Source organism: Buteo buteo, chromosome 26 (assembly GCF_964188355.1).
Source record: "Buteo buteo chromosome 26, bButBut1.hap1.1, whole genome shotgun sequence".
Taxonomy (NCBI): Eukaryota; Metazoa; Chordata; class Aves; order Accipitriformes; family Accipitridae; genus Buteo; species Buteo buteo.
In genome coordinates this window covers 14,339,381-14,363,577 of record NC_134196.1, presented here as the reverse complement: position 1 = coordinate 14,363,577, position 24,197 = coordinate 14,339,381, and the positions used below count along the sequence as shown (strand labels likewise).

The 24,197-nt window shown below is 40.7% G+C and overlaps 1 protein-coding gene across 1 annotated transcript in view; it reads right to left on the bottom strand.

Moving 5' to 3' along the window:
• PTPRR (protein tyrosine phosphatase receptor type R) overlaps nt 1-24,197 on the bottom strand; it is a 154,485-nt gene that overhangs the window by 119,882 nt on the left and 10,406 nt on the right. Inside the window, exon 2 of the mRNA XM_075057761.1 lies at nt 19,814-20,118. Within this exon, the coding sequence (XP_074913862.1) occupies nt 19,814-20,118 (305 nt within the window). The remainder of the gene's footprint in view (nt 1-19,813; nt 20,119-24,197) is intronic.

Below are 24,197 nucleotides of genomic sequence, written 5' to 3'. Positions count from 1 at the left end.
TTCCACACGCGTATTGTTTAACAGGTACACAAGATTTGGCTCTGTAAACCTGTAGTTTGCCCGTGCTCGTATGTTTGGATTCTTGCAAGAATACGTCAGGCCCAAAGCAAGGTCTACACGACAGCTCCCAAGACACTTCGGTATGTCAAGACTGCAGGGAGCGCTTGGGTCTGCCGAGCGTCTCTCCCAGGTCCTGCTAACACCAACGTCTTGTACCCTTCCCACCAGCTCCTTGTAGCAAAAAGGAGAGGAAAAAACGACCCGGGGCAGCCACTGGAGCACTAGGCACGTGGCCTTTCCCCAGAGATGTACCTCCTTCGTACCCTAAAGGAGGCCACTCCAACCCAAAGTCCCACTCCCTGCCCACGGGTGTCTGTCCCTCAGCACGCTAGCTGTCGGCACTGCTAACCCCGCTGCTCCCAGCAGCGATTCCGATGCTCTTCTGGCACCTTAGTCATCCCAGGGAAAAGGAGGACAAGGTGTCCTGCCTGCGTCGTGGCACCGCTAAAAAGTCGGGTTGTGTCTTTGAATTGGCCACGATGCTCAAGGGCACGCGTGTTGGCAGAGCTGCCCCGTTCCCACTGTGGGTATGGTCAGGTATATGATTATCAACAGATTTGAGGGCAGTAGCCTAAGTCCCCACTCGAGAAGAGATACTTCACAGTCCCGCTGTAACCCCTAAACGTGCCTGGATGGGTGACAGCCCAACATTTGGCCGGAACATGCCGCATGGCGAGCTAAGGGAGCAGCTGAGAGAAACAAAACACCCTGCGTGAACGCAGGTACCACGACTAGAGTTGGCTCCAAGAGCTACCAAAGTTAAAAGAAATCTCCACAAAAGCCACATTCCTTCAACTCACTAGTTCTGTCAGTTCTAGTAACTTAGAGTCTTTTATAGATAGATAGGTAGACGAGAACATATTGATTGGTAATCTTTATATGACTAATTATATTTATGTATATAAATTTATATAAATTACAAATATAAGAGATCAATATTTATCACTTCTACCATGCGATGCATGATCAAGATAGAGTGTTTCCCAAGAGAAGGGAAAGCACACAAAACTGAGATGGCAAGTAGAAAGTTAATAGTGAATTCCTGGAATTTATTTTCATAACTATAGCTCTCAAATACTGTTAATGTAATTGCCATTTATTCATGATCTTATTACACAGTGGTTAACAGAGACTTGGGAAATACATAAACTGTGTGTAAATTGCCTTTAATAAAAGCAATTAGACAGTTGAATGAATATTGTTCATTACCACCTATGAGTACAGGGACATCTGGTGGACGATATTGTTATTTTTCTAGGTATTTTCACTAGACATTTTCCTCTAAAACTCCACAGAGGACAAATTCAATTCATTCAATGGCCTACACTTAAGAAATACTGGACATTTTTATATTGCTAAGTGACCTTTTACATGTATGCCTTATAATAAACTAGTCTTAAATGAGTATTTACTTCAGCTGAGATAACTTTTTATTGTCTTTGAGCAGACATTTAGTTCTTTTAGTCACCACTCATGTGGCAAACATGAACCTTTTCAAAGTGAAAATATATTTTTTTCTATAATACTTCATCAAAAATGGAAAAATTTAATCTTGGACTTCAAAGTATATTTTCATCCCGAGTATAAACGGGATTTTCAGAAATCACTTATATCATCATTTAATTCCAGATCTGTAAGTACATGGGTGTACATGCTTCACAATAATCCCCACAGCATCTGGAATCCAGAAGTCCATGTAGCACTGCAAAAGCAAGGCAACCCTATACCAACAGCAGGAATATTCTCTAGTTGGTTTTTCCTAGCTTAACGCAAGCAAATAAGCAAACAGGTTTAGAAATACAGTGAACCACAGCAGTTATCTGCCATGAATAAAATAATCAAAAAAACCAACCCAGGCCAAAACATCTAACTAAAATCAGAGTTGAGAACACCTGCTGTACTGTCACAATACATGGTGAGAAGATGTACATTACAGTTCAAGAAAATGTCTGCATATCCACAGCGTTGTCAGAGATCTGGTAACAGAAGGGCCCTGGGCAAAGAAGAAGCATGCACAGCAGAGGGGAAGACTGTCAAGGGAACCAAAGAGAAGTGTCGGCTAAGAAATATGTAAAAATGGAGAGGAAAAGGAGATCAGTAAAATGGTTTGAGGCTACAAGACTAAAGGAAGGAGCAGAAGACAAAGGGGAAGAGAAAGACAAAGGTGAAGGTGACTAAAAACAAAGGCAAGCCAAGACCCTGGTAGAAGGCCTGGGATAAGGGGTAGCACTGAAGAGATGCAAAAAGGAGGGTAGAACAGTAGAATATGAGAAGAATGAGAAGGCGTGAGAAGAGGGGATGTGCGCACAGGCAGAAGTGTGCAGGAGAGCAGTGCGGGACTCCAGGGAGGGAAGCAGACCTGCACTTCCAGCAGCTATATGGGAGCGTGATCAAGGAAGATGAATGTGCTATTTAAAGTATTCTTCCAAGTTCGAGTTTATTATGAAAGATTTTGGGTAAGATTAGATATTTTCCCTATCATAGCCTGAAAACCAAACACATGTTAAAAAAAAAAAAAAAAGACAAGACAAGGGTTGGATGAGGAAAGGATTAAAGGATTTATACAACTTGCACACAGCAGAGTCACAGAGGGAGCAGATGAAAGACCAGAATCATCGGGGACTGTTTGAAAGGATGGTAAGACAAATGTCTTAAGTATGCACTACAGACAAGGTATTTGCGGGGCAAGAATTCCAGCAAACTTATTACAGGAATGAAAGACAGAGATAAAAAAGGGTAGAGAATACTGCACAATAAGCACCAAATGGTTAGCCAAAACAGGATGAAAAAAAAAGGAAGGATGTATGAAAACTGCACCAATGTTCTTCTGAATCAATGCTTTTGAATACGTTACATGCCTGATTAAATGGAGAGAAATACAAATTTTATACTGGGCAACATAAAACATATCAAGCAGTTAGGACTCTTATTCTCATAAGTTTCACATCAATTCACATCGGTAGTATTAGATTGTAAGTCCCAGTAGAAAATACAATTCAGGAAAGAATGAACAATGCAGAAGTAATGTAGTGTAAGTTTGGCTGAAATGATTGTCTAGTTGACATTATGATTTTAACTAAATGACTCCCGATTATGTATGGAGAATTTTTAAAAGGCTTCCATGGGTAATAAGTGATCTTTCCAAACAGAGAATAATGGAGTGTGCTAGATTCACCACACTAAAGTTTTCTTCATTCCTTTCTGTTTATGTAACCTGTCTGGTACTGCCTCTGAATATCAACTTCTGCCTTCCCACTGTACCAGATAAAGCACGTGGACCGCATGTGGTCTTACCTCCCTGTACAGAAATACTTGTCTGCATTTTTAGTTCATAGTGTTTACTTCAACTGTCTTCTCTAGCAGAAAGTCCCTGCTACCTAGGTTGTATGAGGAACTCAGTATAACCTTATCAGGATAATCTGTGTTGAGACTCGTGCCGACACGCTGCCTCCTGATTTTGTACAGGCTGTTAGCAAAGGAACAGCTAAGAATAGCTTCTTTCTCCAGCTCCCGTCCCCAGAATTTCTTCTCAAAATTGCAGGTCTTATACTGCTGAGAAATAATACATTGCTGATAATCTCACTAGGGGCCAAGCTGCTGAAGACCTGAAGAAGATCAATTTACTTCAGAATAAGCAAGAGATCTGTGGTTAGAGCTTTATAGTGGCTGTGGGAGATGTCAGCTCAAGTCCCTGACCTGTGTATGCTTCAGAATAGGAGCGCTGCAAAGCAATTATTGCTTTGTCCTCCGTATGCCACATGATTAATTGAATGACTAGACTTCCAGACAAATCTTTTTCCGCCAACACCACTGATTCCACTTAGTCCAAATAATTAAACAAAAATTGATCTGGAAAGAAGAGCAAAGCATTTCAGTGTCTAAAAGAGACTTGGCCTTCTGGAACTCCCATATATCAAAGGCAAGACCAATCTCAAGTGCACTGACAACACCCCCTGCATGAGCCTGTCTCAGGTCTATCCTAAAATGTAAACAAAGACACCAAATAACCGGACTTGGATAATTTAAGTAATTCCCTCCTTGTGACTCTTGGCTCCTACCAGGATGTGGCAAAAGAGGCGCTGGAACCTGAGTGTCCATTGTAGCTCTATGCCATTGTAGCTCTGGGATCTTGGCCATTTTGTGATGCATGATTCTTATTTCCTCCTTACCTCCCAATTACAGGGTCTAAATAGTTCCATTTGTCGCAGTTTAAGCCCAGCTGGCAACAAAGCACCATGCAGCCGCCTGCTCACTCCTCCTCCCCGCTGGGGTGGGGAGGAGAAATTATAATGAAAGGCTCACGGGTCGAGATAAGGATAAGGATAAGGACATCACTCACCAGTTATGGCCATGGGCAAAACACACTCGACTTGGGGGAAAAAAAAAAAAATTAATTTGTTAACAATCAAATCAGAGTAGGATAATGAGAAAGCAACCCAAACCTTAAAAAAAACTTCCCCCACACTTCCCTCCTTCCCAGGCTCAACTCCACTCCCAATTTTCTCTCCCTCTTCCCTCCCCAGCAGCGCAGGGGGATGGGGAATGGGGCTGGGGTTGGTTCCTCACCCCTTGTCTCTGCCGCTCCTTCCTCCTCAGGGGGAGGACTCCTCACTCGTCCCTTGCTCCAGTGTGGGGTCCCTCCCGTGGGAGACAGTCCTTCACGAACTGCTCCACTGTGGGTCCCTCCCACGGGCTGCAGTCCTTCAGGCCCAGCCTGCTCCAGCGTGGGTCCCCCACGGGGTCACAAGTCCTGCCAGCAAACCTGCTCCAGCGTGGGCTCCTCTCTCCACAGATCTGCAGGTCCTGCCAGGAGCCTGCTCCAGCGCGGGCTTTCCCATGGAGCCACAGCCATCTTCAGGGGCATCCCCCTGCTCCGGCGTGGGGTCCTCCCCGGGCTGCAGGTGGAGATCTGCTCCCCCGTGGACCTCCCTGGGCTGCAGGGGGACAGCCTGCCTCACCGTGGTCTTCATCACCACGGGCTGCAGGGGAATCTCTGCTCCGGCGCCTGGAGCATCTCCTCCCCTCCTTCTGCACTGACCTGGGGGTCTGCAGGGCTGGTTCTCTCACACTCCAATCCCCAAACTCCAGTGCAGGTTCCCCTTCATAAATCCATTCTCCCAGAGGCGCTACCACCGTCGCTGACGGGCTTGGCCTGGGCCAGCGGTGGGTCCAGCTTGGAGCTGGGGGATCTTCAAGCAGCTTCTCATAGGAGTTGGCCATGTGGCCCCCTCCCCTGCTACTAAAACCTTGCCATGCAAACCCAAAACACCATTTTATCCTAGTTAATTTTTTTTTATCCCAGAAATTTACATCAAACCTCAAAATTCCTTAAAAAGGAACTTTCTTTTCAGGATACCTCTGCCTTGAGTTTTTGACTCAGAAGATTTCATTTCAGTGGTTCTTGATCAGCCTCCTGTACAGCTCAATTGCTACAAGGAATGAGTGATCCATTCCATAACTAATAAGCTGTTAGAGAGCTAGTTGGCAGCTGATGTGATAGCAAAGCGAAGGTACTTTTGTAATGCATCAGCCTCAAAGTAATTTTGAAAGAAGGCCACAATTACAGACAAGGGAATGAAAAAGAAAGCCAAAGATAGAGGCAGAGTCAGTCAGCCTCCAGGCAGAATAAGATTTAAGAAAGCAAAGATGTAGCTTATATGTTAAAGTAGACAAGCCAAGAAAATAAATTACTATGTATTGGAGCCAAAGATTATAGTCAATGCCTTTCTAGTACAAGTGAAGAAACTACGATAGTAGTAACATGGCCAAGAGAGCAAAGATCAATAGCAGTAGAGCAATGGATAGAGAGGGTTATAACAACATTAAGACAAAGAAAAGCTAGCAGCCTTTGCCAAAGTTAGTCAGCTGTGTTTGGCAAAGGCTGGGATCACTGGGACTGGCAACGCATAAGACATTAATGAGGCCACAGCGATTGAACAGTCCTTTCAAGCAGCAGACAGGCATTTCTGAAGTATTTGATTTCTGCAGTGATTGATCAAAAGAGATGAATATGCAGCATGCCAAAAGCACTGGATTCTTCAAAGTCTCTTACCTTTAATGAAAAGAATTTATAGGGTTGTGCTCATAACAGATCAGGACTGGTCAACTGGCAGCCCATGAGTCAAAGAGGGCACGCAAGGAAATTTTGGCTAGCCCCTAGGAAAGCCTACAGCCGTAAGCCAAGCCAGTTTGATGGTCCGCTGAAAGATAATGGTAGAAAGCAAAAGTGAATTTGATGTGGGCCAAGAGAAAGCATTGACAACCATTGAACACACCTGGCTGCCCAGCCAAACAAACTGGTAGCATTCAGGAGAAGAAAGATCAACTACATGAGAAGGAGAGAAAGGGTTTGACTGTGGGTAGGGCAGTTTGGAGCATCTGAGTCTGGCCTAGAAATACATTCTCTGGCTTAGAAATATAGTCACTGCTCAGCTGCCCTCGGATTTCAGTTTAATGGCACATGAATGTGGAGAGACCAAAGCTGCCCTTAAGCAGTGGTACCTCCGACTCAGGAGGATACCGTAACTCAGCGCTGATACTGATGCTTTTCATGTTCAGCAACACTTTCCCTGGCATTGGGACTCCAAGGGACTTTTTGATTAGAGATGGCCAACTCTGTGCAGTGGTGCTAGACCTTGGCTAGCAAACCCTGATAGATGTGAGCTAACTCTGTGCCCAGTACACCTACATCATGATCTTACTATGTTATATCATTATATTGTTACACTATCGGGGGTTTTTTCATTATCTACAACATTCCTTAGTCCCTCACTTTGAATAATGGAGAATTAATTATAAAAACATCCTACTCTTACCACCTGTACAGAAATAAATTTGATCCTTGAAAATAAGCTGCCTGTCTCTACTTTTTCTTAGCATATTTATCATCACCACAAAGATGTGCTATTCATACTGAATAATATTAGGCAGACTGAATCTTTTATATTTTTAGAACCAATATTGGAAATCCAGTTATTTGTTAAAAAATTTCCTGAAGTATTTTATCAAAACAACCCTGATCATTTTGGCATAGACATGTCCCTCTTTGGCAGAGTAAGCTTGTAGCTTAAGTCTCACATTAATTTCAGCATGTATGTTGTGCTCTCATTTTGTAAGAGTGATGCAAAATGTTTGGTTTGGCCATCTTCTTAACAGGATTAGATTCCAGGAGGGAAACTATTAAAGGTGATAAAAAGATATTTTAAATTAGTATGTTTGAATACAAGAAAAGTGAAAAGAAAAAAGCAAAAAAAGGTATTTTCTGCAGTGTTCCTTTTTCTCTGCTGGCATGAAGGACTGTGCATAGAATGAACTGCCTAACACAAGTCCTCCAAATCTCTTCCTTTGAAAGAGGAAACAAGCTCACTCACAGTTACTGTAAGAATAGCCATCTTACTTTGTTACTGTACCATGCAGCCATTTGAAGCATTTGGAATTATTTGAGCAAGACAATACTTAATTCTATAAACACAATAGTATCCCATCATGCTCTCTGAGCAAGTTAAAGTAGAACACTAATAACTTTCATTGACCAGAGGAAGACAGTAATTAAAATAGAAAAAACATGACTAAAGTAGCCCTGCTCTGCAAGTATTTTTAATGTATCAGGCCCTCAGCCTTCTAAAATTAATTAATGCTTTAATGAAAGTTGTCTGTTATCTGACTAACAAATCTAGTTTTTCTAATATCCAGCTACCCTGACTTTCAATTAAGACTCAAAGAGCCAGGAACTGATGAGAAGGGACATCATATATGATTTATGGATGTCCTACTTTTGTGTATGGCACATTTATTATTCTACTTAATGCATCCATATGGTTTTCTAATTCATTCATTACTGAAAGCCTCACATTACAGTTATTTCATTAAAGGTTATATCCATTTTCAGGCAGATTCTTAGGAAGCATATTTAAAAATTAAAGCTACAATCAAATTTTTGATTTAGTGTATGGGTTTCAAATTATCTAGTTAATTATTGTCCTATTACCTATTTCTAGAGGGGTCAGTTGCTGGGGTTTTTTTTATACATTTCTTTGTCAACATTCAGTAGCTTTCTTGCTATTCCATTATCTGGGTGGTCTTTTAAATTTGCATTTTATGTTCCCTTGTTCTCCCAACTCCAGTCAATAGTCTCTTGTTCCAACCACAGAAGTATGTATACAGCATGCCAGAGAGGTGCTCCTACAGCTAATTATCACCTTCCCTCCTCCCACCCCAGCCATCTGTCCTGGTTTCAGCTGGGATGGAGTTAACTGTCTTCCCAGTAGCTGGTACAGTGCTATGTTTTGAGTTCAGTATGTGAAGAATGCTGATAACACTGATGTTTTCAGTTGCTCAGTAGTGTTTAGACTATAGTCAAGGATTTTTCAGCTTCTCATGCCCAGCCAGGGCACCGGACCCAAACTGGCCAACGGTGTATTCCATACCATGGGACGTCCCATCTAGGATAGGAACTGGGAAGGGGGGGCAGGGATTCGCCGCTCGGGGACTGGCTGGGTGTCGGTCGGCGGGTGGTGAGCAATTGCCCTGCGCATCATCTGTACATTTCAATCCTTTTATTACTACTGTTGACATTTTATTAGTGTTATCATTATCATTATTAGTTTCTTCTTTTCTGTTCTATTAAACCGTTCTTATCTCAACCCAGGAGTTTTACTTCTTTTCCTGATTTTCTCCCCCATCCCACTGGGTGGGGGGGGAGTGAGTGAGCGGCTGCATGGTGCTTAGTTGCTGGCTGGGGTTAAACCACGACACCATCCTTTAACAGAGTATTTCTATGAGGGTCAATCTAGAAACACTCAAAACTAAGTTTATGTCACAGTAGGCAATGGACAAAGGGGAGAGGTCTTTAACTAGTGCAGCTATAGTTTAAACAGAAAAAAAGTGGAAGAAAAGAAGTGAGTATTTTTAATATTCAAGTTAATTTCTATTGCCTCTATACACTTTTACTGTGGCTAATTAGGCAGAGCCACAGCACTCTGCAGCACCATTCCAGAGAAAGCCTATGAGAGAGGTTTTGGTGACAACGTCTGCTTCATGCTTATTTTTCATCATCACCTTAAGACAAGGAATATAATTTCTATACTGGTTTAGTTTTACTTTGCCTGAAGAATGCAAAGGCTCTAGGAGTGCAATATTTAAGGTCATTCTTCCACTAAACTAAAACATTTGTGTTTAAGGATCTGTCAGCTCAGAAGACTGCACTACTATAGAACTACATGGTACAGTACCTGAAATTAAACTGTTATAATAATAACAGTTATAATAATAATAATTTTTATTACATAAAATTGAAATATCGTATCTATTTGTAAAGGTAAGCCTCCAGAGCTGTGTTCTTAATTAGACAATACATTATGTGTTGCACAGAGAAAGCATATCAGCAGCTCTAAGTGTTGCCAGAACACCACAGGACTGTAACAGAAGTGATCCTTATTTCTTTCAGTGCCTTTTCAAAAAGGAAACAAGATTACTAGTACAATTAGTACCAGCAAAAAGATGACCTCTTATTCTAAAAACACCAACAGGAAAATGGGCAAAAAATCAAATTGAATTCAATCAATGACATTGTGTAAATGAAGCAAAATTTACTTTAGCGTACTGTAAATGTAAAAATCTTGATTTATAATGTCATTGATTTCTATGCTACAGTGTATTACACAATGAGCATTCCCAAGCAGAATGCATATCCTCAGCCAAATCTGTACAAAGTAGGCATTCCACTATTATTCTCCAACAGTTAATAAAGGCTGAAATGTAAATCTGTTTCAATTCATGTTTAAATAAACATAGATATAGCTGTCAACCACTCTCCTGCACTATTCAATGTTATTATATCAGCACTCTTGATATATACACCCAACACTTTTCATGATGCTTCTACCACATACTCAATTCAAAGCACTATATCCACTAAAAGTATTTTCCACCAGTTTATTGTGGTGCAGAGCCAAATAAGAATTAGCTCCATTACAAATTGTCAGTCATGACTGACCTTCAAAGGAAGGACAGCAGAACATTACTTAAATGCTTTTAGCAACAACAACAAAAGACAGACAAAGACTTTGCACCTCTCTGCTTACCTCCCTGGGTTATCTCCCTTTCCATGAACCATTTTGATACTGAGGTGACTGAAAACACATCATTCAGTTGACAGCTATGCGATCACTTTCAAACTCCAATATCCTCCCAGCCTGTGCATTTCGTTTCAGAATTCAATATTTATTTTTTGCAAAAGAGATGCCAAAGTGCAGTAATACTTGATCTATGAAGCATTTTAAAAAGTCTGTTCAAAAGATCCTCTTCTGCTCCCTAATAATGTTTGTCTGATTCAAAATATCACTGTGTTTTAAAAATATCACGTTAATGTAGCGATGATATCAAAAAAATATTATTTTTCTTTTTCAAAAGCAGTTTTTATAAGGCTTAATATTTAAGGGGTTACATACAAGAATACATTGTGAACCATCTATTGAGGAACTTTACAGAAGCTGTCACTTTTCCTAACAATTATGTCAGAAGTGAAGAACCAAAAGGATTATTCCAGAGGCTGAACTGCCAGGTCCAACAAAACATTGACTGATAAAGAAACACATGCTGTCTTTTTATCTGAGTGCCCTTTATCTGCCTTTTAAATGTTACTGTAGGGGACTTGGTTTTCACAAAGATAGCTCTCTGAGGGTGCTAAAAAAATTAAAAAAAGAAAAAGGGCTTCTTCAGTCTTTATTCCCAACCATTATCAACACAACACATAGATTTATTGTGATTTGTTTATTGGTGGGTGTCCTGGCCCCAGTAGGGCCATTTTGTCCATTTATGATTTTGGACATCAAGTGTGTGCGATTCCAGTGATGGCACCCGGAACTCTGCGTGCCAGGAAACTTTTCCTTAGTCAAATTCAGGCAGTAATAGGTTTCAGCTCACTTGTAAAAGGAAAACAGAACATTGATAGCAGTATAGCAATCTCCTGAACACCTGCTGAAATACAAGCCTGTCTGTACTGTTCAGGTAATGGAGTCAGTGCAGTTCCAACTGGTAAGGAGTGCAAGGCTACCTCCAAAGCCGAATGCTGAAACACCCAAAGTGCAGTTTGGGCATTGTCATAAAGCTGAACAAAGAGCAGGGATAGAAAACCCACTGTTGTTTAAATCTCTGGGTCTTTTCTCCTGGAATTCAGTACAGCATGGCACAGAAATGGTAGAGAAGTCTACTTCAATCACAGGAATAAATAGGCCACGCAAGTAATAAGGAGGCAGCAGGGGGCTTGTTTGTTTGTGGGTCTTTTCCCTGTTTTGGAGACCAAATCAAAACACATACAAGAAATTTGTACTGGATCAGCCCAAGATCAGCACTTCTCTGAATTTTCAGTTGGCTGAAATGATGTGTTTTGGGTGAAACAAATCATTTCATCTGTGAGTATGAGATAAGTGGTACTCTGTACCTTTTAGCTCAGTGACTAGATCATGTGAAACAAGAACAACTCAGGTTCAGTTTTCTCCTCTACCCCCTTTAGAGCAAGGCTTTCAGCCAGGTCTCCCACATTTGGGCATACAGCCTTTCTCTCACATTTCAGTTCCCCTGCACCTCTGAGATATCTTGAAAATGCTTAAGCAGAAGTGAAGATCTTTGATTTGGCTGAAACTGTGGATGAATTCAATCCAATTTCATGGAAAATCCCTGTTTTGCAAAAAAAAAAATTAAAAAAAATAAAAAATTATCAATTAATAAAGATTTTCCTGGAGGACAAAACCCAACAACTTGAAGAATGGAAAAACATCGGCAGATTCTGTTCTGCTACACACAGGTATCTACTTTATAGCTGGGACTGGCGAGGAATATAGGAATGTACAGCTGAAAGAAGTATGGAACAGTCGACACTTACCTTCTTACAGATGAACTGCACAATGCTAACTGTCAATGAAACTTTAGGCTTTAGCTTAAAAACATATAACATGCCTGCTCCTGAAATCCAGTTTTCATTTAAACTGTGCAGCTTATGAAGAAAACTAAATTACTTCAAGAAACATCTTCCCTTCACTAAAAAATGCAGGAAAAGGAAAATTTTGTGACCAAAGAGGATCTAGGCAATTTGTGAAAGATATGACTGGCTTTTGTGCAAGTTTAGCATCCCACTGAATGTTACAGAAAATAACCCCAAAGTTGCTAGCAGTAAGCTAATCAATTAAAGCACTGGGCTGCTGAATATCCCACTAACATTCTTTCAACATTTTGCAAGTCAGCTGACAAAAAAGTGCCTTAAGGAGGTTTTAGTGCATGTTACAACCTAATGCAATCTTTCCTGTTTTCCACAAAGACTGACAGCAAACACAGTACTATGATAATGGTTCAGCATGCAATTATCCCTGCTGAAGTGCACAGAAGGAAGCAGAAAGCAAATGAGGCCAACTAATGCAGACTCTCTAGATTTCTTTGTGCAAACAAAATCTAGAATGACAGAGCTGTAGGCTACTAGGTCTATTGGCAAGGCTTACTGCAGATGTTATGTCTAGTAAAATTACTTAAGAAAGGACTAAGATAATGGTGAGCATCAGTCTCTTATTAGAAGGTGGACTTGAGTCTAGAAGCCAAATACTGTGAAGACCTGATGTCCGGGGTCATGATGTAAAGTGAAAAGGGACACAACAGTGATTATAACAATCACACTAAGGGTACTGACTGATATTGCCCACTGTTGTAATGTGTGACTAACATTTAAAGCTTGTTAGCAATTCAGCACTGTAATTATAATAAGGTCTTAAACTTCACTGTCTATGAACATGGCACTTGTCCTCTGTTGTTCCAAGCACAAGACAAACACATGACCTGGAAATGGAGAGGGACACAGTTGATACCTTACTGGATTTTGAGATCTTACTCCTCAGAAGGCTCCTTTGAGAAGTCACTGCAGAGACATGATTTATGCCTCCTCTGCCTGGCCCAGTGCCAGTCCCTCTTAGGCCGGCAATAACAGATGTTAAGTGACAAAAAGTGACATCTGACTTTTTGTTAGGTTTCATAGACAGTTAGCTTGGCTGTTTGCCCCAGCACTGGTTGACCTGCCACTTTATGGACTACTTGTTCTCCTCACTCATAACATATTTTTTGCCTTATGCTCACCCCATTTTGTAGCTCAATATACTTTCAAAAGTATTTTGACCACCTCTTCACAAGGCCTACAGAGGGAGTGAGCTTTGGGAACTTTTACTGAACGGGAGGAGTAGGATACAGAGAGCCCTCCGAGTCACAGCACCAAGCTGTGTGTGGTCTTTTAGCTGTTTTTAAGCTAAAGCCTAAAGTTTCATTGACAGTTAGCATTGTCCCAGAAGGTAAATGGCTTTTGGATTCGGAACCTGACAGGCTCAAGGCTGAGACCCCAGGTTCATGCTGTATTCAAAAAGCAGCTCCTTAGTCACTTCTATTATTACAACATAGTATAACTACATCTAGCTATAGATAGAACTACATATAAATACATCTACATCTATCCCAGTGATAATTAGGACTTTACTGTACAGGCTGTAATAGGAAGATAAAATTACCATTTTGAATAACTTCCAAACTAACTGTAGCGTAACGTATCATGCAACACATGATGGAAGGCAAACGGTGCATGAGCAACAACAAACCACTTGCTTCAGAAACCCTGGTTGTTCTGTTGCAAGAACATCCCCAGCCTTATCTATTCCTCTCCCCTCCTCTCCCTTCCAAATGAAGAATGACTTTTGGTCTGTTGCCTAAAAGCAATCCTAAATTTCTGGTCTAATGGATCACTCTCAGCCATCAAAGTTTCTCACAGACTTCTATGCATTTTTATCAGACTGAGACAGAAACATTTAAATAGAACTTTACAGATTGTTCACCACGGCTTTACTGGGCCATTTAACTGGGTGGATGCTGTGCCAGCAGACGCTGCCACAGTATTTGAAAGACAGACATGTTCCTAACAAAGAGAACTGAAAAAAAGGAAGAGACTTTATCTTATATCAAGGCAAGGTATTCAACATCAGGGAAAAGACTAGTAAGAGATTATGGGAAAACAGTCAGTGGAGTGGACAGCTGGGGAAAGTTGGAACAGGTTACTAGTGAAAAAACATAAGAACATCTTCTCGGGATTCTCAGAAGGCCATTTACCTTCTGGTACACAGAAAGATCACACGCAGCTTGGTGCTGTGACTCAGAAGGCTCTCTGTATCCTACTCCTCTAATTCAGTAGAACTCTATGACTTGAAAAAGAGGGCATCCTATATTACCAAAATACCAGTGAGAAAAAACATGCATTTTTCATTTAAAGAAAAGTAAAAAGCAAATTCCACAGACGTTGTTCCATTTCTATGAAGAGAAAACTATATTAAATGTCTACACAAAAATGTACCTATAGGGAAAACATTTTTTTTGACTGATAATGATTGGAAGGATTGGATGCCCCCACCTTTTTATCAAGCTCTCCTCATGCAGTTCTTCGTATGGCACTCTAACAAAGGAAGTCAGTAGACACAATTTCAGCGTTCAGAAGAAAGGGTGTTTTGTAGTCTGGTTCCCTTTGGCTGATCTTTAAAAGGAAAAAAGCAAGTCTTGCACCAAAAGTAAGTCTTGAGTGGATACATGAAGGAGGAGAGAGTAGGACATCCTGTGTGATACTAGAGGAACTTAAGAGATGACATTCCATGTGGAAGCCATGGCTTTACAGAAAGTACAAAGAATTAGAAAAATAGACATTTCCAGCTGAAAAAAAAGTGGTAGGAATAATGAAATAAAATATAGGAACAAATAAGGTAGATAAGTTCTGGGCCATGACACTGGTAATTAAACCTGATGCATCAGGAAATGGAGAACTGATGGAGGAATAAACTTATACGTGTAAGGCCATGTCAGTAACCAAGAAAAAGATGCATCTTTAAGTATGTAATATGAGCAAAGTTAGACAAGAGGATGTAGCAGTATTTGTGGGATGAATTTGACATAAGTGTAAAAGCAGTTCTGCTGTGGTTTCACAGCCTCATGGTTTTCAGCTACCAAAAGCCACCCAGAAGCAGCCCACCTACTTGAACTGTGCCTAGATTTGGAAAGGTTTTCCACATTATTTCAATATAAAATGTGTTGTTTAAGATGGGATCAGCTCCAGATTAAGATGGCACTAAATGTACATGTCTGTGTGCATGTATGAATATATATAAATATGTAGGTAGTCAGTCCTCAGTTGTTGCTTAAGAACCCACTATCATCAGTAGAAATCTTGCCACCACAGCCACTTGGGATTAGGGAGAGACTCAGCTCACCCTGAAGCAGACACCAAGGCTATATTCTACTAGTAGATTAAATGCATCTGGTACCGCTCTCTAGCAGTGAAAAAACTGATGTGGAAATAGCCCGTGTCAGTCCTAATCTCCAAAACAGGATGATCACATCGAGTCTGACTATTGGATATGGTCCCTCACCTGTATTAACTCCCTAATAATCCAGAAATTGTTTAGAAAAGTGCTAGATAGCTTAATAGACTACCAATAGGCTAGATTTCCACTGCCTATACTGAAGCCTGAATACCTAGTTCACATGTGGATATCTCCTTACAGATACATACATTCCTGTGCTTTACTCTTCCGCTGCATCCTCTCTCAAAGCAGTAGCACCTGAAGCTCTTCCTTGCACTCTTCAGTGTGCTTGAAGGTAGATGGTTCAAACACTGGTGACAAAATAAACATAATGGTATGGCAGAGCTATAGCTCTGAGGTGTTCAGCCTTACACAAAATGCCACGGTAAAGGCAAAGAGAAGTGCTGTATGGCTGGCCATGAATCTTATGTCCTACTGACATTAGCTGAGAGAAACTCTGATTAAATCAACTCAGTTCAGTAACACTCATGTAAACCAAACAAAACTGAAGAGATACATTGAATTTTAGGTTACTGCACAGTGCGGTGACCTTTCTAAGCAACAGAAGGACACAGATTTTTACATTTATACAAGAAGGTATATAGTAATAGCAAGGTGTGAAAGGGAAAGTCTTGATATATTGAGCAAGTTTATTACCTTTACATTTCTGAAACACATCACAGGCTACAAGTGAAAAAAGCATCTGAGGAGCTTGGTCCAATCTTAGTACAACACACTTGTGTGCCTGAGAGATTCTCTGGACAGACCAAACTATATCAGGTTACAAGGGATGATGGTTTAGCACCTCCATGAGGTGATACTTTAGACCTAGTCTGAGCTGTAACCTTTATTACAAGTCCTCTGCTTCTCTCTCAAGTTCAGCCCTAACTATATATATATGAATGTATGTTTGGGTTTTTTAACAAGTGTGTTAGACAGGAACAGTTTTAATCATAAGTGGTTACCCACAGACTATTTCTACTTTCCACGTACTGCCTTGAGCCTGGTGGTGCTCAGATTCAGTATTGGAAAGACTTGGAATAAACACAAATAAACATTTGGAGAACTTGTTCATTTCACTACTATCTCTCTAATATGTTCAATGAATGTATAGTTTCTGCGATCCAAAATAAACCCATACAAATAGAAAACTCTCAAGCATTACAAAAAACTATGTAATTCCGTATGTTAACCAAGCAATTTTCAAATAAGCTGGTCTCACGTCATTTAGCCAGACAGCTAAACAGAACATATGGGTAAGCACTAAGGCAGTTACAGAACACTCAAAATGCTTCTAAGAGCTCTGGATTGTCCTTGCTTCCCTCAACAAACAATGTGCTTTGAACACACACACACACAAAAAAAAAAAAACCCGATGGGAACTTAATAGTAGATAAAGTGATGGAAAGCCTTCACTTACATAAAACTCACCCCCAGAAAATAAATCCCTGCTCTTCCTCCCTTAGGCAAATAAGCACTACAATTCCCCCCATGTTTAGTAAAATTACACCTTAACATGCATTCTTTATTGATAGTCAAAAAACATCACTTTTTGACACAATACCTGCAGAATTCTTGGCTTCAGAGCACTCTGCTGTGCATTGGCAACATTTTCCTTGTCAGATGGTCTAGTTCTTAGCACAAAATGTAACCTTATAATAGTTCTACATTAGGCATCCGTTCACCCTACCTTTCCACCTCGATCATGGAGAAAATGGACCTCAAGTCACTGAAATTAGATTGAATTCACTTTCCTCCCCTCTGCAGAGCCGCAACACTGTTGATTTATTTTAAAAAATAACCCCCGTCGCTGGCTTTCATACTAAATCACAATGTGCGCTAGTCATGTAACTGGATTACAGGAAGCATTAACACTAGCAATTGCCCTTTCAAGTTGAGCAACCAACAACATTGCTAAAGGCTGGAACAAAAAGGGTCAGCCAGGGCAAAACAACAAATGTTGCCGCTTGCCCTACACGATAAAAATCAAAAAGGAGCAACAAGCAGTAAGTGCTAGTTGGAAACAAAGAGGGAGCGATATACGTGCATTCAAAACAGAACAGACTCCCTCCGCAATGACATTAACATTACAATCTACTTCAGGTGACATTCAAGAGGGAGAAACAAAACGTTGAAGCGCAGAGACCTGGAAGGAGCAGGGCTGTGCTTGGATTATGGCAACCACCCTGCTGTGGGACAGCTGCCCTTTGGAAAAAGACACCTTCTACATTTCTTAGGGTGGGATCAGTCCAGTGAGCTGTCGGACTCTCAGCGCTTCGGCTTGAAAACATACGCTTCCCCAAAGGCTTCTTCTGAAAGGATGATATTAAAAACGAACCAAAACCACTGTCCTTCAACACATCCAGAGATAGCTGAAGATCCCAAGCAACAAACAGCTTTCATGTCATGATTAGCTCATGCTGTTATGCCCCCCCCTTAAAGCACATATGGTTCTCAGCCAGAACAGAAGGCTTCAGAGCAGCAGCTCCATCCTAGAAACGCAGCAGCAAAGCTTCAGACCGAGGTCACTTAATGAGAACTTAATGTAGATTTAATAGATCTTTTTTTATCTGATTGCCAATTGAAAATCTGCCTCATTTAGCTTTTAATGCAGGCACAGAGCCAGTCAGCTAAAATCAGGGTAGCCCCAGAATATTTTGCAGTATTCTTCCATTGCAAGTTGAGGAATGCTGGGCTCCAAAAGCGTGCAAAGCTCTACTAAAATAACATGCCATAGGTAACAGTGTCATTTAATGAAAAAAATGAGGGGCCATGCTTATTCTGAGTTCCTTGCACTAGCAGAAAGGCTTCACCTTCACAGGAGGTGAAATAATGCTTGCTATGGAAAAAAGGGAGCAGGTACCTTTACTATGGAGTTGGCCCTGCTGGCTTAGGCCAGCTTGGGGCATAGGTGTATCCAGCTTGCTTGGCATCTCCTCCTCCTGATCAATACCATTCAGTATTGGGACTCTGTACAGCTGGCATGTCCCCAGTGAATCAAGGCTGTCAGTACCTTATTTTGCTCTGATATGGACACTTACATACAAGTGAATCTAGTCCACTGACTATGCTAGCCATCGAATCTCAAATTAGGAGGTCTTATTCATGTAGGATGCAACAAGTCCAGGGTACAGGTTTTTGAGCCTAGTTCCCCGACAGTATTTTTTGACTGTTAAAACTTTAATGTTAGACTAATAAAATTACAAGCCTTTTTTTTCTAATTATTCTTTTCTGTGTCACTAGCCTTTATTGCATTTGGTGCATTCACGAGGGCAGAACTCTGGAGGTACAAACAGTACGAGGAATTCATACGCGATTCTGAAACACTTTGTGTGCTAATGTGCCCTAGTGTTGCATGTTCTATCCTCTTCCTTGTTTGTAAAGGCCATTCTCTTTTAATCTAGCACCTTCTGTACAGAGTAATTTACAGAATTAGGCAAATAGCTGCTGACTGTAATTAGTCACATTGTTTCACTTTAATCTTTATTAGTTCACTCTAATGAGTACATGAGCTATTATGAATGGTTGTTCTTCCCTCCAGGAAGGAGAAGGATGAGCCCAACGCTCTCCTCCATAATCAAGCAGGGCTACCTGTGCACCAGGGTGAGGCAGAGCAGCATCTGTGCAGAACATACACAGACTGTGCTGTGCTTTCCACAGAGGACAGCTCTGATGACAATATGCCGCTCCCCAGGCACGAAGGGTGAGGATGCAGCAGGGTGGCATCAGTATACGGTTCCACTGACATGCCCTCCACTGCAGGAGGGAACACTGCCATCACTTCTTTGAGAATGGGAAAGACCACACACACAGTTAACTGAGTCAGGAGGGTCCCAGCCCATGTGTCCCAGAAGGAGCGCATATGGTTTACACCAACAAAAACATAGTTCTTATTCTTTGCGAGAAAAAGGCTTGTTTTCAAACAGCTATGTAAGCATAATGGTGGATTTACTCGAGAAATAGAAGTGAACAAAACCTTTGCGTCAGCCTTCTAAAATCTCCTTGCCTCTGTAGAATTGTTCCCTGAAGTACATTTTCTTGTGCCCTGTGCAGAATAAGTTCAAAACCCATCCAGCAAAAGCAGTGCAAACATCAATCAAGACAAGAGGATTAACAGCATTTGAGGCAAAGGTAAGTTCTTTACCTACAGAGAGGCTATATTCTGCACTGGTTCATCAGAGTGCTTGTTGATCATGCTGAGTCTATATGAATGCAAATTCCACTGAAGTGAAGAGATTCAAGACGTGTGGTCATTATTTAGATTTACATGATCAGCCAGGCAGTGGAATATGAACTTTGGATACCCCACATTACAATCTCTCTATATGTATCTACAGGCATCTTTATTCACAAAAAAACTCCAGAACCCAGAAAAAGGCACTTACCACAACAATCACATTCGTTGCAGGGATGGGGAGATTTTCCACTTCCAAATCTTGACCAGTCATAGCTAACAGATTGAGGGATGGGTCGTAGGCAGGTCTGGGGAAGGTTGATTTAACAATTATTGCAGGGTGCAACTTGCTTATTTTGGAGTGGGAAGAAGAATGGAAATTTTGTTTGGAATTCTTATAACTGTCTGTATCCAGACTTTTCTCCACACTCTGCACATGGTGATAAATAAACACAGGTTTTCCACTCTTTCGCTGATGAATTGCCAAAAAGTGGTCATTGTCTCCAGAAAAGCAGCCTGTAGAAAGAGAAGAATAATTTAGAATGTCTCTCTTCAATATTCTGTAGACGGCACCGGAAATCTGATGAGATCTTTAGGTTCTGCAAGATTTGGAAAGAATATTTGTGGAATACAAGAACTCCCTTAAAATTCCACAATGCAATTTATACAGCAATAGCTTAACAACACTACAGAGAGTTTACTAAGTAGGTGAAATGTATCACATTCTTAAACTCGTTTTTACAGGGCTTTTAACAATATTATTTATACTTTCAGCCAGGGTTACATTTCCAAAATGATGTGCAAGAACAGAGCACGAGCTAAGCCAAGTCCAACTTTTGTATCGGTATCAACTCCAATAGGAAAACATATGCAGTCCACTTTCTGATGTATTTAATCACCCAGTAATACCAAACATGAGAATTGCTGTGATCATCTTTTACATATGGGGACTGGAGGAGAAAAGGCCAAGAACTAGACCCAAAAATCAGACTTAAACATGTAAGAAAGAGAAGAAAGGTAAAGTTCAGATGCCTGAGTCCATAATCATAATTCTGCATTCCTTGTTCAGCTGCTTAAATCAGGAGGCCTTATAGTCCCTTGTGCCAACTCTTGTTATGACCCAACCTTCACTCAAGCATTGCCTGGCCAGCCAACAGAGCACCTGGCTCTCTGCAGAGGAGATCTAGGTGTGCGGATTTAGCCAGACCTTGCATACCTTGGTGTTGGGCACAAAGAACTCTTTTATGTTACATGGTTTTAATAAACTATGTCTTAGTGAAAAATAAGTTTTCTTTGATAGTCAAAATACTTCCTAATGGTGCCTTTATAAAAGGAACCAGAACTAAAGTTTTATTTGATTTTCTTTTTTTAAATGGATGAAACGTGGTGAATCTTTAGTGCCTTTATGAAGAACAGAACAGCTACAACAGCCCAGTTCAGCTCTCAACCTGGAAGACAGGCTGTCCCTCTGAGCAGAAAAATAGGCAAGGGTCAGCTCCTTCATAGATAAAAAGTAACTGAAGCTGCATTAGTCACCTCCTGGAAGAGCACTCTAAGAAACCCACTGTGGTACAAAAGGGACTTTGTGTTCTAAGAGAAGTGAACCCGGAGAGCTCACTCCAATCAGCTTGGAATTGCGTCTTCAGAAACTGTTGGAGTTAATGGCAATGTTGTATTTGTGTGCCGATTTTTAGTTTAAAAAAAAAAAATAAAATCAATGTTATTGTAATTCTCATAATAAGCTGTGAAGAACAGCTCAGAACCAACATGTTTGAATTCAGGTGGAAAAAGAAATCATTTTGTTCTATTCAGACTGATTTTTGCCTCTGATTTTTTTGCTTCTGTAAGCAAATCAAAATAATCAGTCATTTGCACAGCTCTACCCAGTGCCCTTAGGACATTTCAGTGTAGGTAATTACATTCTGTTGACCTAATTTCCTCATGAAATTTCGGTTAGGAAAATCAAGGACAATACCTTATCTGTGCTACAGTATTGCTATGCATCACTGGGAAATGCTGCCAAAAAGCGGGTCCATGTCAGTAGGTGGTGAAGCAATTCGTAACATACGTGAGCAGAAAATCAGTAGGAAGAAGACAGAACACAGAATCCTGCATTTTGCAGTACACTTAGAGATCCCCATATTATAAAGGACGATGCTAAACCTAAGGCTACTCTTTTAAGTGGTAAAAACAAACACTGACAACTTCCTGCGTGACCACTGAGGTCACACGAGTACCGCTGTCGTCACGTTTTTCTTGGGAAGATGACTGAGAGCAGGGAGAGGGGGGAAAAGAGAAACTGCAGAGTATAGTCTTAGAAATAGCTGAATTTCAAAGCTTAAGTTTGCTGGGATCTCATTAAGCTTCGTGGGGGGTTGGCTTCATTGATAAAATCCTGAGGGCTGGTCTTACCCAGCAATAGAGAGAGTTGTGTGAATGGCAAAATAAAAACAAAGAAACATCAGCACTTCTCATAGTCACCTACTTCTCACAGTCACCTCTTTGCTAGATTCACGTCTGTGTCTCCTTCACAGACAACCAGTATTCCAAAACTGGTCATAAATAATATACAGGAATGTAACTACACACACATTTGGTGTCTGCGGTTCCTCTTTGCTTCCTTCATTCCTACTCCTTTGTTTCTGAGGGAATCAAAACCACTGTGGTTCTCCTGGAATTGTTTACATTGCATTTCCTACCCACTTTAATATTCCAAATTCCCCTTTTATTTCATTTATTTTTACTGAAAGAAGGAGAAAAAATAATACAATTAAGTACTAGGCCAAATTCTTCACTGAATAATACCAAGGTAAATCCCAAGTATGACTTCAGAGTTAATCCTGACTGAATCCAGAGTAACACTGAAAAACTTGAACAGTTGTCTAATTTTTGATATAACAATAGTTAAAGGAACTCCCCTAAAAGCTTGCCTGCTCATGAATCTCAGTACTCTTTAACAGCAGTATCACCATTTCCCACTGAATCCCAGCAGGCTCACTTCCATTAGAATGCTAAAATTGTAAATGTAACACAGGTCCTTGCAGCGGATTTGATACATGGTTCATGGCAGCAGATTTTCTAGTTGGACAACAAAACATATTTTGGTAATGGCCCATCCTGTAGAAATGAGAAATTAACAAGTCTAATTACACAACATACTCTTTGCACTCACACAAATCTATTTTTACCAGCTGACAGCGCAGAAGTTCAAACATGTTCCAAGAAAATTACAAGGCTGAATTTGGTTTTCTGAGAAGTCCACATAGCCCCAGTAGCTTAAGTAGGTTACATGCATTCACAGTGCCCCATGTGAAAAACTGCATTGATCTTAGTAGAGTCTGGCTCCCAGACTGCTACAGATGCCTCAGGTGACCCTAACAAGTGGGCCACCCTTGGTACTAGAGGGAAACCTAAAGTTTCCCCTTAATCTGATGAAGGGGGAAAATATTCCTTCTTGACCCCCAGGACTTCAGCTCTGAACACAACCAGTATGCACCAGTGAGACATTTGGAAAATTAAATCATTAGAAACACCAGCACTTGTGCTACACATCACCTTTAAATATTGCCAGCCTCCAACCCTTATGAGAGACAAGACTGGGTTTCCCATATCAAGTCCTGTACCTATACAGAAAAAGCAAATGCTCCTTTGTGGCCACCAGGGAAACCATCAGAAGCTATCAAGAACTGAAGTATGAGAGAAAAAAAAATTTATTTTGGTGCCTTTTAAGCTTCAGATAGCCCAACATACACAGAAATTCAGAAAATGGGGCTTAGGACAAGGCTAAAAAAAAAATCCTAGAGGTATCTCTTCCATAAACTCAGCAAACTTAATCCTAAAGTGAGTTTTGATATTCTGCTCACGCTACCCTGTTTGAACTCTACTTCAGAATGTAGAGTTATTCATGACTGACTTGTAATATTCACCCAGTGCCAATATCACCCTTTAACTAAAATAATTTTTTTCCTTCTCCTAAAATTCCCTCCCCTCAAGTGTATTACAAACAATTATAGTTTATTCTGCCTTGGCATTGAGGAGAACAGACTACATGTTCAGATTGTGATTCCATGCTACATCTTCCAATCTAAAGGATGCTGAATCTTCACCTGTTTCTCAGCTAAGTATAGCTATTTTTATGTCAGTGGAAAATGTTACTTCATTGTTTGTTCCGAAATGAACAATAATCAATGATTACTTTCAAACTCACATCAGAACTTCGCTTAGCAGCAGTTTTGCATCTACCTTTGCTCCTGGAAGACACCCTACCCTTCCTTCATGTAGACCATCATCTCATGTAATAACCATTCCTATTCCCTTCAGCAAGAGATGCTGCGCTCTGACTTCATACTGGCATGATTTCTTGACTCTGTCTTCCAGTTCTTCTGCCTGTACAATGTAGTGATTGGTCACCGCTCTTTTTCTTGGGCTTCGGCTCCTGATGAATATTGCTACTTCTTCCTCTGTTCTTTACCTACTGTATGACTTTTTCTTCTTCCTTGCAACTCCTCACATGCTGCTGTTCCTTTTCCTTAGATTTTTTTTTTTTAACAAGAAAGCCTGTCTTGATCTTGCTTTCATGTTTCTCCATGGTAACC